Genomic DNA, 13,711 nt, shown 5'->3' on the forward strand with positions numbered 1-13,711 from the left:
TATGTGAATTTTTTTGCATCAATTTAGCCTACATGTAAAACAGTTTTTGTATGATAAACTTTTGATTAATGCTGGTAGACTCATGTCCTCCTGAAAAGACAGGATTCCTAGTGTGAAAATCTGATGTTTATACTTCAGGGAATAACAGTTAACAATACAAGCATTCATTAGAAGCTTGTATATTTTAATTATTATCCCTAAGGATACCTGCCTTTTGTAAACCCTGATTTCTGTTTATCAGTTGTGAACATTGTTTTGTACTGCACTTAATAGTTTTTGAATACTCGTACATATTTGTACACTTTTACAACAATTTTTTCCAGATGGCTTTACTTATTTTCGTATTGTTAAAACTAGTTTCAAAGCACTGGTTGTGCTTTGCTTTATCTTATCAATATCAAAATGCAATTATATTCAATGACTATAAATTTGCTAACATTACAATTAAATTAATTTTTGAAAGGTGTCCATTTTTTACTAAACTGGCAAATTCCTGACCAAAAAATTTAGAATGTACTCGGTGAGTATGTGGTTTACAATTAATCAGCCCCAAATTAAAGATTTTATAAGCCCTGTTTTAATTTATTCTAGTGCCTACGCAAGTGGGGGTTCAGGCGTTGTGAGGATATTTGCTGGATCAAAACAAATAAGAATAATCCGGGAAAAACCAAAACCCTGGACCCAAAGGCAGTCTTTCAGCGAACAAAGGCAAGTGTCCTTTCTGACCTCAGGAGCAGCATCTTTTAGTAAGCCCAAACTGTTTCATTGAGCTTGCTCAGATTCATGCAGTCGCCCAAAAAGAAACACCTGTTTTTTCTTCCATTGTGCAATTGAATTATGCGGAAAATTGCAGCTCAATGTGTAATTAATTCCTCACCAATTCCTACAGTCTTTGGTGTGAGATAATATGGAAGGCATTGTTCACTTCTCTGCTTTGCTTTATGAAGTTCTTTTATAGCCTTATGAATAGAGTTATTCACTTGTGCTACTGTGCTAATTGAAATGCAGAGTGGGAGGAATGGTAAAGGCCTTGAAAGTGACTTCCCAGTGAAGTTTTCACTAAAGTTCAAACACGTTCTTCTGCACTTACCTGTTGCTATAGCTCAAAACTCCTTGTTTACTAGCTCTGTGCTTCAATAAAATGCATTTCAATTCAATTTGTAAGCTAACTATTAGCTATTCAAATGTAACAATTCTTCTTTTTAAATCTGACCCAGCATGAAACCTACTGAGTGGGTGTGCATTTCAAGACTAAATTTCAGTTAATAATATCATTGTTTAATTGTAAAATGTGCTTTTTCCAAAAAAAAGTCTAACATGCAAATTTCTAATAAAGAAACAGTGCTGTCACTCTAAGTTTTGAGATGTGGAATTGTAATCACAATTCTCTTCCTGAAAGGCTTTTAATTTCAGTTGGGGTTGTACAAGAGGAGAATAGGTAGATCACCATAGGGAGGGAGAAAAGTGTCTCTTTTTATAATAACTATTGCAAAGAGCATGGGAAAAGACCCAAGACAATGAGTTGGCTGCCAGCTGGTTTTAGTGCTAATGCTGTATGCTGAGCGGAAACCTATTAGATATAATCAAGCTTCAAAATGATCTGAACAAAAAGGTCATCAGACTGACTAATATGGCAGTGATTTCTCCTGTTCAGGAAAAACAATGGTTAGGCAAGCAAATTTTTATTAGCAGATAAGATATTTTTAATGGTCAGCATCAGTTCACCAATATTGGAATACCTAAAGAGCAACTAAGTGGAGATGAATATTACTTCAATCTTGACTGTTTACCACAGTGCTTGGTGAAATGTTGTAGCAATCTCTTCGTCATAAACATCACAAAACCAAAAACATATTTAAATCTGCAAAGCCATTCCTTCTGCTTCTGATACTTGGAACATTAACATAAGTTTATTTTGCACAAAAAACTGATTCTTTATTGATACACCCATAGAATTTAAAGTATAATTATACTAATTTTGATTTAGAATCATAGCCTATGTAAAAATGTTATATCTATAAATGTGCCAGAACCATATTTTTTACTATGAAGAAACTATTTTTCTGGATTATTGCTAATTATACTACAATCAATGCTTTAATTTATTTTAAGGCAAAATTTTTCACGATCAATTTTTATAACATAATGGCCTGAACCTTCTGGTATGGGGAGTGGAGAATAACTCAATGTAAGCTGCTGAAGTGCCTCAGGACCTGAGGAACCCTGGACGCATGCACATGTGTGGTACTTAGGCAGGAAGTTTAAACTTCTGATTGCTGTATTTCCCCTGTCTGGATTGCTGCATAATTCCCTAGGGCAGTGCGACCAGTTGGCCAGAACCACAGAAACCTGGGCTGTTTGCCCTATCCCAATGCAGGTTTTTTTGTAGATTTACCTTGACCTTTTTCAGAGCAGGTGTAAAGCCTGCTAAGAAGCATAAGGTAACTCTTAAGTAAATTAGCTGGAGTGTCAAAGCACAGTAGCAATCACAGTAATATTCACCATCCCCATTCCAGCATTGTTCAACTCTGCCGCCACCCCACTTTCCGGCAGTTTTCACCACCTCCCTGTCCCGTTCCTTCCCAGCAATGTTCACACACTACCCACCCATGCGCCCTGTCCAGGCAAGGTTATCCAATCCCATGTGTTGTGTACCACCCATGTTTGGAGCTCCTCCCCCATCCACGTTTTTATATTCCAGTCTCTTGAGATAAAGACCAACATTCCAATAGTCACTTTGATTACTCTTTGTACCTTAGCACTAGCGCATAACTAGGTTTGTGTAACTGGACACCTAAATCCTTTTTGTTCTCCATAGTGCCTAATTTATTTTTAGTTGCTTCCTGGGATGTGAGCACCACAGGCAAGGCTAGCATTTGTTGTTCATCCCCAATTGCCCTTGAGGTGTTGGTGTTGAGGTGCTGCCTTGAACTGCTGCGGTCCATGTGGTGTGCCAGCTGTGCTTTTTTGTTCTATAGTGGTTTGATACAGCACTGGTTAGCTAGGCCATTTCAGAGGGCCGTTAAGAGTCAGCCACAGTGCTGTAGATCTGGAGTATAGATCACACTGAGTAAGGATGGCAAATTCCCTCCCCTGAAGAATATTAATGAACCAGATGAGTTTTAACAACAATCTGGCAGTTTCATGGTCATCATTATTGAGACGAGCATTTTATTTCTGATTTATTAATTGAAATTAAATCAATCTTCCCATTTAAGAAAATATTCTGATTTGTTTTTTCTTCAGTGTGTTTGGAGTCACAGCTTCCTATATTGAGCTCCCATCTTGGCACAGTTTAGTTCATTCACTTAGCCTATGTCTCTTTGTAACATCCTGCTCCCGTTTACACAATTCACCATGTCATTTCACTTGGTGCCATCTGTAAACTTGGATGTACAACACTCTGTTATTGCAATCAAGTAATTGATATATATGGTGACAAGATAAAGCCCCTGTACATATTTCTAGGAACCACAGCCAGGATCTGTATTTTATAGGCACATGCACTTTTGAAAGTGGAACTAGATGCATTGGTGGAATTTCTTTCTTATTGCTTAAAAAGGAGAAATTGTTCAGGAGAGGTGAGCGCACAAAATTTGTGTTTCTGAGTAAAATCTCTCAGTTCATGTTCCATGGGAACGTGGAGAGGAAAGAGAAATGATGATCAAACATTCACAAAGTTAACATGGAATCCAAAGGAAAGTGGGAAGTTTGCTCAGTGGGAGGAGGCAAAAGGTATTAGAGGGTTGATGTCTTTATGACAAGAAGGCTGTTTACAGTGGGGCTTCCTGGAGCTCAGTGCTAGGTCCCTAGCTTTTCATAGTATATATCAGTGACAGATTTAAATGTAGGAGACATGATTGAGAAGTTTGCAGATGATACAGAAATTGGCCATGTGGTTGATAGTGAGGAAGAGAGCTGTAGACTGCAGAAAGATATCAATGGACTGGTCGGGTGGGCAAGAAGTGAGAAATGAAATTCAATCTAGAGAAGTGTGTGGTAGTCCATTTGAAGAGGGCAAACAAGGCAAGGGAATGCAAAATAAATGGTAGGCTGCTGAGAAATGTAGAGGAACAAAGGATCTTGGGAGTGCATGTCCACAAAGCAGGACGTGTAGTTAACATTGTTACGAAGACAAAATATTACTAGCTGAGGCATAAATATATATTTTTTGTTAAAGCTTTTCATCTTGCATTCATCAGGACAATTTGTAAGAATACTAAATGCCAAGACAACAACAATTTATACCATCTCAGAGTGCTGATTGGCTGACAAGTGGACTCTGGTAGAGGCATTGCCCTGGGGAATGAACCAGATAATGGCGGTCACTTATCTTGTTTAGCTAAAACAGGTGTAATGTGTGTACATGTTCTTTCTGTCTGCAAAGCACTGGGCCCTGTGCATTAATGTATGTAGCTTCCAGTACAAACACATGTGCCACACCACGAACCTCACTGACAGTATTAAATTGGTTCTCAGCGTTGGCCTTATCGGCAACTTCGTAAATAGGGCCCTGAATCATTTGCTCACCAAGCAAACTTGATGCTGAAACAGGGTGCATCAAAGGCATCCAATGAGATAATGGCTACCCTGATCAGGTCCTTGCATGCTATATAACCCTCAAACTCATGAATGCCCCTAAGGCCATCGCTTTTGGCCCTGAAAAGTGACCACTCTACCTTAGATTACCCTGGAAGGGCAAATTTGAGCAGCAGGTGAAGCTTGCTGCTTCATATTGCTACTATACAGTTGCAACAGGAGTGGTATTCACCACTAGCAGAATGCTGCCATCAAGCCAAAAAGATATTCTGCCTAACACGCAAATGAATAACATTGCGTATGAATGTCAGTGCCAGTGTGATGCTAGGTATTGCCACGACAGTGACTGACAGCTACCAACTACCGACGGGCATATTGAACGTTTTTTTAAGGAAGACAAATGTTTTTGAAAGAAGTACAAGTGAAGACTGATCAAAAGACGGCTGATGATGTAAAGTGACCACTTAATGAAAAATTCCTATGTGGATTATACTGACAGACCTCTCCTAAGAGAACATGAAATGTCGCATCTGAAGAGGTGTCAAGGCCTACTTCAAACAGAGAACCTTGAAAGAAGGTATGGAAAATGCAAAAGACTGCACCTTAATCTCCTGTGGTTGTGAAGACAGTGGAGACTGTTCCCTACCTCATCTGACATCCAAAAATCCAAATCCTGTTGATTTATATGCCGGAATGTGTTAAAAGTTTTGATATGACAGCAAGACATGACTCTTTCCCCTCCTGGGAACACACAAGAAAATGGGTTCAAAAGCTGGCTGCAGACCAGTGTTTGTGAGTGACAGAAACAAAAAGAAACACCAGTCAGTCACCCCTGCAAAGACAAGCAGGCAATTTTTCTTCTGTCTCTCTTTTGCCTGGGGGCAAGTGTGTTCTAATAGAGACCACAAGTAAAAAGAAAAAAGACAGTCTGTTCGGTTATCCTGCAGAAAGAACCAGGATTTTTCCCGCAGGGACAAGCCAACAAGTACCTCCAACAAACTGCAAATCTTCCAAAGATAGCTCTACCGGAATAACCCAACTTAATGGCAATGTACCACCATCTAGGTCTCATGAACAAGCCAAGGGCTGATTTGTATATTTTTAAACTTTTATTTGGATTCTTAACTTTTCATTTCTGATCAGTGTGTTTATGTGTGTTGTGTCATCATTATTTTTTCTCGGGTTTTAGTTTAGTAACTGATAAACTTATTCTTTCTTTGACTCAAAGCCTGATTAAGTTGGCTCCTTAATAAGGCAAAGTACATTTGGACTGGGAAAAGGTGTCCACGGGGAAAGGATTTTTAAACTTGTTGCAACCAATCCAGGCAGGGTGGGGGAGTGTTGAGTAAAGAGGGGAACCAGCTCCTTCCTCCTCACCCTGGATCAAAACAAAATTGGGGTCCCGTCCCGGTCTTAACACATTGGGGATCTTGTCCAGGAATTTAACAAATTGGGGACCCCCGTCCAGGACCAGTTGTAACAGTATGTAGGCCGTACGTCCCAAAGACTGGTGACTTGTATCAAACAGCATGCCCCTTCTGCTGTTCGCATTGGGCAAGGTACAGACCGTACCCAATCAGCCCGTGCTGGCAAAACTTAAAAGAAAGTGCCCAGCACTAGATGTATTTCTGTGATTGGACACCATTTGCTAAATAATTCTCAGTTTGCTAAGAATTACGCTGACAACCAATTTAAGATTGTCAGTTGGGCTTGCAGTGTGGTACATTTACGTGCACTGGAAGCTACATATATTAATACACAGGGCCCTGTTATTTGCAGACAGAACATGTTCACACGTTGTGCCTGTTTCACCTAAACAAAATAAGTGACAAGCATTCACTGACTCATTCCTGAGGGCAGTGCCTTGATGAATCAGAATCAAGCTGCCTAGTTTAAATTTTATACAATGCTTGGCAGTTAACTATCAGTAACCATCAACTGGTGCATTCTCCATGGTAAACAATCTACCAGAGTCCATTTGCCAGCCAATCACTCTCTTATGCGCTATAAATTGTTGTTCCCTTTGCATTTGGTATTCTTGCAAATTGACCTGATGAATGCAAAATGAAAAGCTTCAACAAAACTCTTTTTTAGGAGTATTCAAGTTCTGTACTGCCAAACGACTATTTTCATAGAATACAAGAGCAGGAAGGTTATGTTACAATTGTATGAAATTTTAGGTAGGACACAGCTAAAGTACTACGTACAATTCTTACCACCATAAATACAGGAAGAATGTGATTGCACTAGAGAAGGGTACACAGGAGATTTACGATGCTATTGTCAGGACTGGAAAATTTGAGCTTTAAGTAAAGATTGGATAGGTTAGGGTTGTTTTCTTGGAAGATTGGAGGCTGAGAAAAGAATTAATCGAGGTGTATAAAATTATATGGGACCTATTTCTCTTAGCAGAGAAGTAACTAACCAGTGGACATAGTTTTAAAGTAACTGTTGGAAGGATTAGAGGAGAGTTGAGAAATATATTCACCTGGAATTTACTATCTGAAAGGGTGATAGAGACAGAAACCCGCATTGCATTTAAAAAGCAGTTGGCTATGCACTTGAAATATTGTAACCTAAAAGTCAAGAAAGTGGAATTAGGTTATGTCACTGCTTTTCAACTGACACAGATAGCATGGGCTGAATACTCTCTTCCTGTGCTCTAGATTTCTATAATTCTACAAAAGTTGATCCTTAAAAACTTTAGCCTATGAGAGATGCTTCTATTATGAATTATTTTGTTTGATGGAGACAGGCAACCATTTTGATAACAAAGATGAATTGCAGCTGCCCATATGCAGCATTGTTTTACTGTAAATGCATTAATATGCTTCATAAGCAATTATCTAATTTGTAATGTATTAATTTAATTTTCTAGGAGCACTGCCTAATGGGTATCAAAGGAACAGTGCGTAGAAGTACAGATGGTGATTTTATCCATGCAAATGTAGACATTGATCTTATTATTACAGAAGAGCCAGAGATTGGGAACCTTGAAAAACCAGTGGAAATATTTCATATCATTGAACACTTCTGTCTGGGACGAAGAAGGTTGCATGTTTTTGGAAGGGATAGCACAATAAGACCAGGTAGATGACTTCTAAATTTCTTTTAAAGGAAAAATTTTTGAATATAATTGTAAGCTTTGCATTGAAATAATAAATGCATACTGCTCCTTTATTTAGTTTTTAAGATAGTTGATGAAAAAGATATTTTCTTGGCAGTTGTGATGACTTAGTGGATAAACTCACTTAGCCAAAAGATGAGCAAGGTTCCAGATAACAGTCCTTGGTGTGTTCTGTGTGGTTGATCTCAGCTGGGGCAGCTGTTTTGGTCTTGCATTTGGCCTAATGATTAGAGTATAAATGAACCTGTGTCCTTACTCCTCTTCATCCAGCAGCACTGCTTGAAATGCAAGTACTTTCATCTAATTTGTTCTTTGGCCACATTTAGTGCCTGTTTCTAATTCTGAAAAGGTAACAGGAATGAGCATTAAATGCAACCCAAGAAGACTTGGAATAATTGAAGACATTGAGTCAACCTCAAGTATGTAGACATTACCTATTAGGAGTTAGGATTGGAAATTGGAAAGAAAAAGAAAAAAATGTGGCGCTTTTCGTCTCGAGCACTTCACAGCCAGTTAAGTACTTTTTGAAGTGTAGTTACTGCTGTAATGTAAGAAATATGGCAGCAAATTTGCAAACTCCCACAAAAAACAATATGATGATGACCAGATAATCTGTTCTTGTGATGTTGATTGCAGGATACACCTGCTCCTCTTCAAAATAATGTCATAGGATATTTTGCATCCACCTGGGCCTCTGTTCAATGTCTCACCCGAAAGATGGCACCTCCAACAATGCAGTGCTCCCTCTGAAGTGTCAGCCATGATTTTTTTCTTATATGCTCCAGAGTGGGACTTGAACCCGATGACTCAGAGGCAAGGGGGCTTCCACTGAACCACAGCTGACATATAAAATAAATGATTTCCATAAACCTGTTTTTATTGTGCTTTTTAAATTGTTTTAAATGTGTAGGTCAGACTCTGTGGCATGGCAAGTTTCCTTTCCTGCTGCATGTTGGTGAACTGCTAGGTGTAACAAATGTTTGACAACTTCTAGGATTTATTTTAATGGTACCAGCCAATTTTACCAGATGTATTAAATTGGCATGGTTGGATGTGAATGTATGAACTTTTGGTTTGCTCATCCTATAAAACATCCATTACACTATGTATCCATATAAATGTTTGGCCATCAAGTTAGGACAGGTGTGGGTTCTTCTGTGATGCTGTTGTGGTTGAAAAACCAGATGACAGTTGGCTTCCAGGCTTCTCCATGAAAATTGTCATTAGTACACCAATAACAAAGTAATGCAAGCAGCACTCCAGTGTAGTGTCCTTTGATTAAGCACATTATAAACTGAGAAACATAAATATTCCTTTAAAGAAAGCTGCCAAGCTAGAAGTGAGATAAAATGCTTAAATTTTTCAAATCTTTTTTCTTCATGATTTTAATCTCATTTGTAGTATTGTTCTAGTGAATTATGTCATTTTAATTTAACTTTCCACACATGATTTCTTTTTCTAATGGGATATTCAGAACTGCATTGGACACTTACTCTGGCCTAACATACATTTTGTACATTACTTCAAGTTATTCTTTTATATATACGACCTGAAATCCCATGTACCAAAGCAGTTATACGTATTTAAAAATCTAAGGGAGAGAGGAGAATTTGAGGTGTTAAATGTTGATGTTGCCACAATTGTTGCATTGTCTCAAAGTTATGGCAATATGTTTAAAGGTCAATTAACTGAATTTTCTTTCTTTCATTTTTATTTTTATTTGACTTGGATATTTATAACTGTCTTGAACTTAAATTTTCATGGTTTTGAAAAATTTGCATTTGCTTCAATTTTTCTCATTATTCTTTTTTCCTCCCATTAGGATGGCTCACTGTGGGTCCTAGTCTTACAAATAGTAACTTTAATGCTGAAGTTTACAGCTCATACTTTACTGGTACTAATGTGCACCTGACTGGTTGTACGGAGGAGATTGAGAGGCTTCGTCCCAAGTCTCCACCTCCAAAGTCGAAGTCTGATAGAGGAGGTGGAGCTTCTAGAGGTGGCGGAAGAGGTGGGCTTTCAGCAGGACGTGGGGAGAGAGGAAGAGAAAGAAACAGAGGAAACTTCAGAGGAGAAAGAGGAGGATTCCGAGGTCGAGGAGGTGCCCATAGAGGAGGATTTGCTCGGTGATGACAGTTGTCTGTAGAAGTCTAAAGTAGATTCAGTTGAAATGACAATGGGAAGCAGGATTTCAGAATCACTGTCTGAAATAATCGCTGCTTACTTTTCTACCTTTTTTGATACATCCTATTTAACCATGGAGTATACTTCCATAAGAACAAAATGTACACAGGCAATGTGTACACAAGAAATAGTTGTGCATTCTTGTCATGAAAAACATTTTGTAATGATCAAAGTACAGTGTGGTTGCCTTTAAATCTGATACCGTAATTCAGGTTGTTTTCCAGTTCAAAACTCATTGCAAAGTATTTTAAAGCTGTAATATGTCAATTCAAACTTGTAGTGTTTAAAAAGTTCAGAAGTTAAATACAATGTTTTGTTAGTTGTTTTGAAGCTATTTGTATTTTGCCCTTGTATATACTCTTGGTACATTTATTCTGCTGGATCTTTTTAATGACATAAATGTAGTGCAGATTTCCCAGAAAATGGATGCTAAATAAAAAGCAGCTCTCCAAGACCCACTCAAAGTGGAGATCCTAAGGTCGGATAACAAGCTGTCAACTTCAGTCTAATCATTGGAGCCAAGACCATGTCCCTATTCCACTATGTGCTATTAAAATACACCAAGGTTATTATAACCCTTAGAGCCTGACAGCAAGCAATATATAGGAAAAATATGATCAGGTAATAGCAGCTGTACACACCTTGTGTTTCAACTCTGACTAAAATTTGAATGCATCCATGCACAGTGAAAATGAGTGCATGATACTAAGTCTGTGCCATGCACTATAATGCTACCACTTTCAGAGCACCAGCTTATAAGCATACTTAATGAGGGTTGAAGTTAGTTCTCACACAGCCCATTAAAGAAAGAAACTAAAGCAGAATGTTCTGCTTGTTTGAGGTGATTGCTTCTGCAATCTTGCAGCTTTTTCTAAAATTCTGAATCTTGCATTTTCTACTACCATTTCTTAAGATTCACAGTAATATTTCATCCAAAATGATCAATATACAACATCTAGAAAGAAATTGCAGGACAAGTATACATCTAGTAGTGACAAATTGGGACACAACTGATCATTGTAGAGTGGATGACAATAAACAAATTACTGGAAGAGAAATTTCTAAGTGAGTAGCAAGAAGCCATGGGACCATATAAATTACTGAGCAAACGGCTTCAAAAGCTATCAACTTCAATTAACTTTACTTTCTAAGTAAATCATTCTGTCAGCCACAGAAGCATGTACATATGTTATGTTAATGTCTTTTAGTATAAGTTGAGCTTTTTTTTTTACATACATGTCTTATTTTTTGTATTTTTTTAACTAAATGAGAATGAAAATTTTCAAGAACTGTGCCAGGTTAAAACTGATTGCTCTGATGCTCAAATGCATTTGATGTCCTCAACTTTTGTGGAGAGACGTCACCAAGTCTGAATGGATTTCCCCTTATACCCTATCAGCAAGAAAAGCTGATGGATCAAGCTATGTAGGCAACTTCTGACCTGTTAGCTAAGAAAAACATGATTAAAATGAGTTTTGATATGCTTTGTTTGCAAGGGTGTTTTGTGTATTGTGAAATTGTTAGTTTGCCATTTAAATTGACGCTTTAAATGTGAATTTTGGCACTTGAAACATTGTATTTAAATTCTTTAAGTACAGAGTGAATTTATGGTGTATCAGTTTTAAATGCATGCTTTAAATATGCAGTTTGTGATGAACTGTAATTCCGTATAATCTAACCAGATAAAATTGTTTTACTACACCGATAAGTTGCAGATTATTTTTTTAACATGTTCAAGTTGATTAACAGTTTTTCTTCAGTGCTGTTACAGGTGACAAATACTTAGTGCATGTTTTTAAAAACTGAATAAATTTTTTTCAAAAAATTGACAAATTTAATTATATTTGCCTACAAAGCTCACTGACTGATCCAGATATACCATGGTGTTTGTAGAAGCTGAGTACAATACTCACGTGAGTTTTCCATTCATAAAAAATATTTCCAGCCAGTTCTTGGCAGGTTCAGAAGTTGTCTAAATGTTAATTGCTTTTATTCATAAAGCTCCATAAGCAGTTAGGAAAATATGCTATCTAAATAGGAAACTTATTCAAACACAATTGCCCAGATCTTCCAGTCTCTAGAGTCGCAGTGTGTCCAATCTCCAACAAAAGTGTGCTACGGAAAGTCCCAACGTAAGGACTCCGTGGGAATTGTCCAAGAAGTTTCAACTTCTAATGGGCAGTTGCCCTGCTCCCCAGGACTCTCCAAAAGTCTCCAACTCTGAGTTAGAATTGGAGACTTCAGAGGGTTCTGACTCAGTTACCTACATTGTTCCCCAGGAAATATTAGACATATAAAAACCACGTCTAACTCCTGGGTAACTATACAACTGACCCCACCCAATTCCAGACCCCTGCCCCTCCAACCTTTCTGTAAAAAGGGGCCATGGCTTAGCATCCCCAAATGATTCTGCACTGCGAAGAAGGACCCCAAGAACAAGTACGCTCCACATTTCTGAAGAGTCCCAGTTCAGAAGTCCCAGCCAAAAATGCAGAGCTCCATCTTAGTGTAAAAAAAAAGTGCGGAGTGGCAATCTAACTGATTACCACTCCTCATAAGATTCAGTCCATTATCCCATAAAGAATTTAACACCATGCCCCTTGGTGACCCTGCCCCATTAAGCTCATTATGGGCATGTATTCCATTCTCTTTCCGCTCATCAGCCGTCACAGCAAACAGCTACGATCTCGCCCATAGGCCTGGAAACTCAAGCAGACCCTTTCCAAACAATTCCCATGAGCATTTCCACCCAGAAAACCCAAAGGAGGATGCAAGAAGCCCTCCTGCGGCCCGAAAGGAGAACCCCTAGAAACTGATGTGTTCTCATTGTAAAATAGGCCATTCCAGACATGAATGCTGGAGATTGTGAGGGAAGTCTGTTGGCCTAATAGGGCTCCATATGACTAGTCCCCTGAAGGGTGCCAACGTGGATAGTGCAGCAGAGCAGACAGACTCTTGCTACAACACAGTGCCATGTCCTCCAAGGGGTGTGTCCGAGCTGGACAAACTCTGAGAGCTTCCGGAGATTTGTCCTTTCAGGAACAATGTCCCCCTACCTGTCCCAAAATGTGAGCAAGCCTATGGTACTGCTCTGGCACACGGGCCACTCAGACTTTAATGCTGGAGGGAAACAAAAACCTACTCCGAGTACTCCCTGAAGGCTAAAGCCCTGATCAGTGGAGTGGGAGGAGGGTCTATCTGTTTTTATACCCCTCTTATTAGGTCCACCGAGAGTGTGACTTTGTTTCAGGCCCTGTCACAATAGGAATTATCCCTGAACTACCAGTAGCAGGAATTAAATTCCTCCTTGGGAGCGAATTGACTGGCAGCAAGGTGTTAGCCAGTGAAAGTAAAGACGCCAATATCAGCCAGCAGAAAACTCCAGGAGAGCATAAAGCTAGGGAGCATCCAGAGGCCCAAAAGGGTGAAATAGCTCCCATAAACATTTAGTGAGGGCTGCTCAAACATAGCATGGTCGAAGTCAGGCCTGTAAAGTTAAAGAAAGGTCCAGGAAAGGACAATAGAATTTAAATTAGACTCTCAGAGTAAAACAGGGACCTTCCCAGAGCCCCACGTAGCCAGAGACCCTGAAGGAAGGTGAGTTATTAAACTAGGAAAGGAAAAGTTTATGGAATTGCCAGAAATATAGCTGATAGAAACCTTTCCAACATTAACTAAGGACAAGGAGTTCCCAAACCAATTAGCGATAGGGACTGGGATGCCTCCACCAGTCAAAAAACCACAAGCTGGAGCTGCATCTCCACTTGAGGGCAGTGGTGTTCCAGGCAACATGTAACAAATTAGGAGAATGCCCACACCAAAGCCAAAGGCCTCAGCCAGGAAACCATTGATTGGTCTGGC

The 13,711-nt window shown here is 39.0% G+C and overlaps 1 protein-coding gene across 4 annotated transcripts in view; it reads left to right on the plus strand.

Annotated features, from left to right (window-relative positions):
* Positions 1 to 11,679, plus strand: part of mettl14 (methyltransferase like 14) — a 77,990-nt gene extending 66,311 nt beyond the window's left edge. For all 4 annotated transcript variants that reach the window (XM_041189818.1, XM_041189829.1, XM_041189839.1 and 1 more), the window contains 3 exons: positions 592 to 708; positions 7,418 to 7,628; positions 9,489 to 11,679. In XM_041189818.1, coding sequence (XP_041045752.1) covers positions 592 to 708; positions 7,418 to 7,628; positions 9,489 to 9,796 — 636 coding nt within the window. In that variant the 3' untranslated portion in view covers positions 9,797 to 11,679. The remainder of the gene's footprint in view (positions 1 to 591; positions 709 to 7,417; positions 7,629 to 9,488) is intronic.
* The last annotated feature ends 2,032 nt before the right edge of the window (positions 11,680 to 13,711 follow it).

Source organism: Carcharodon carcharias, chromosome 1, assembly GCF_017639515.1.
Source record: "Carcharodon carcharias isolate sCarCar2 chromosome 1, sCarCar2.pri, whole genome shotgun sequence".
Classification (NCBI taxonomy): Eukaryota; Metazoa; Chordata; class Chondrichthyes; order Lamniformes; family Lamnidae; genus Carcharodon; species Carcharodon carcharias.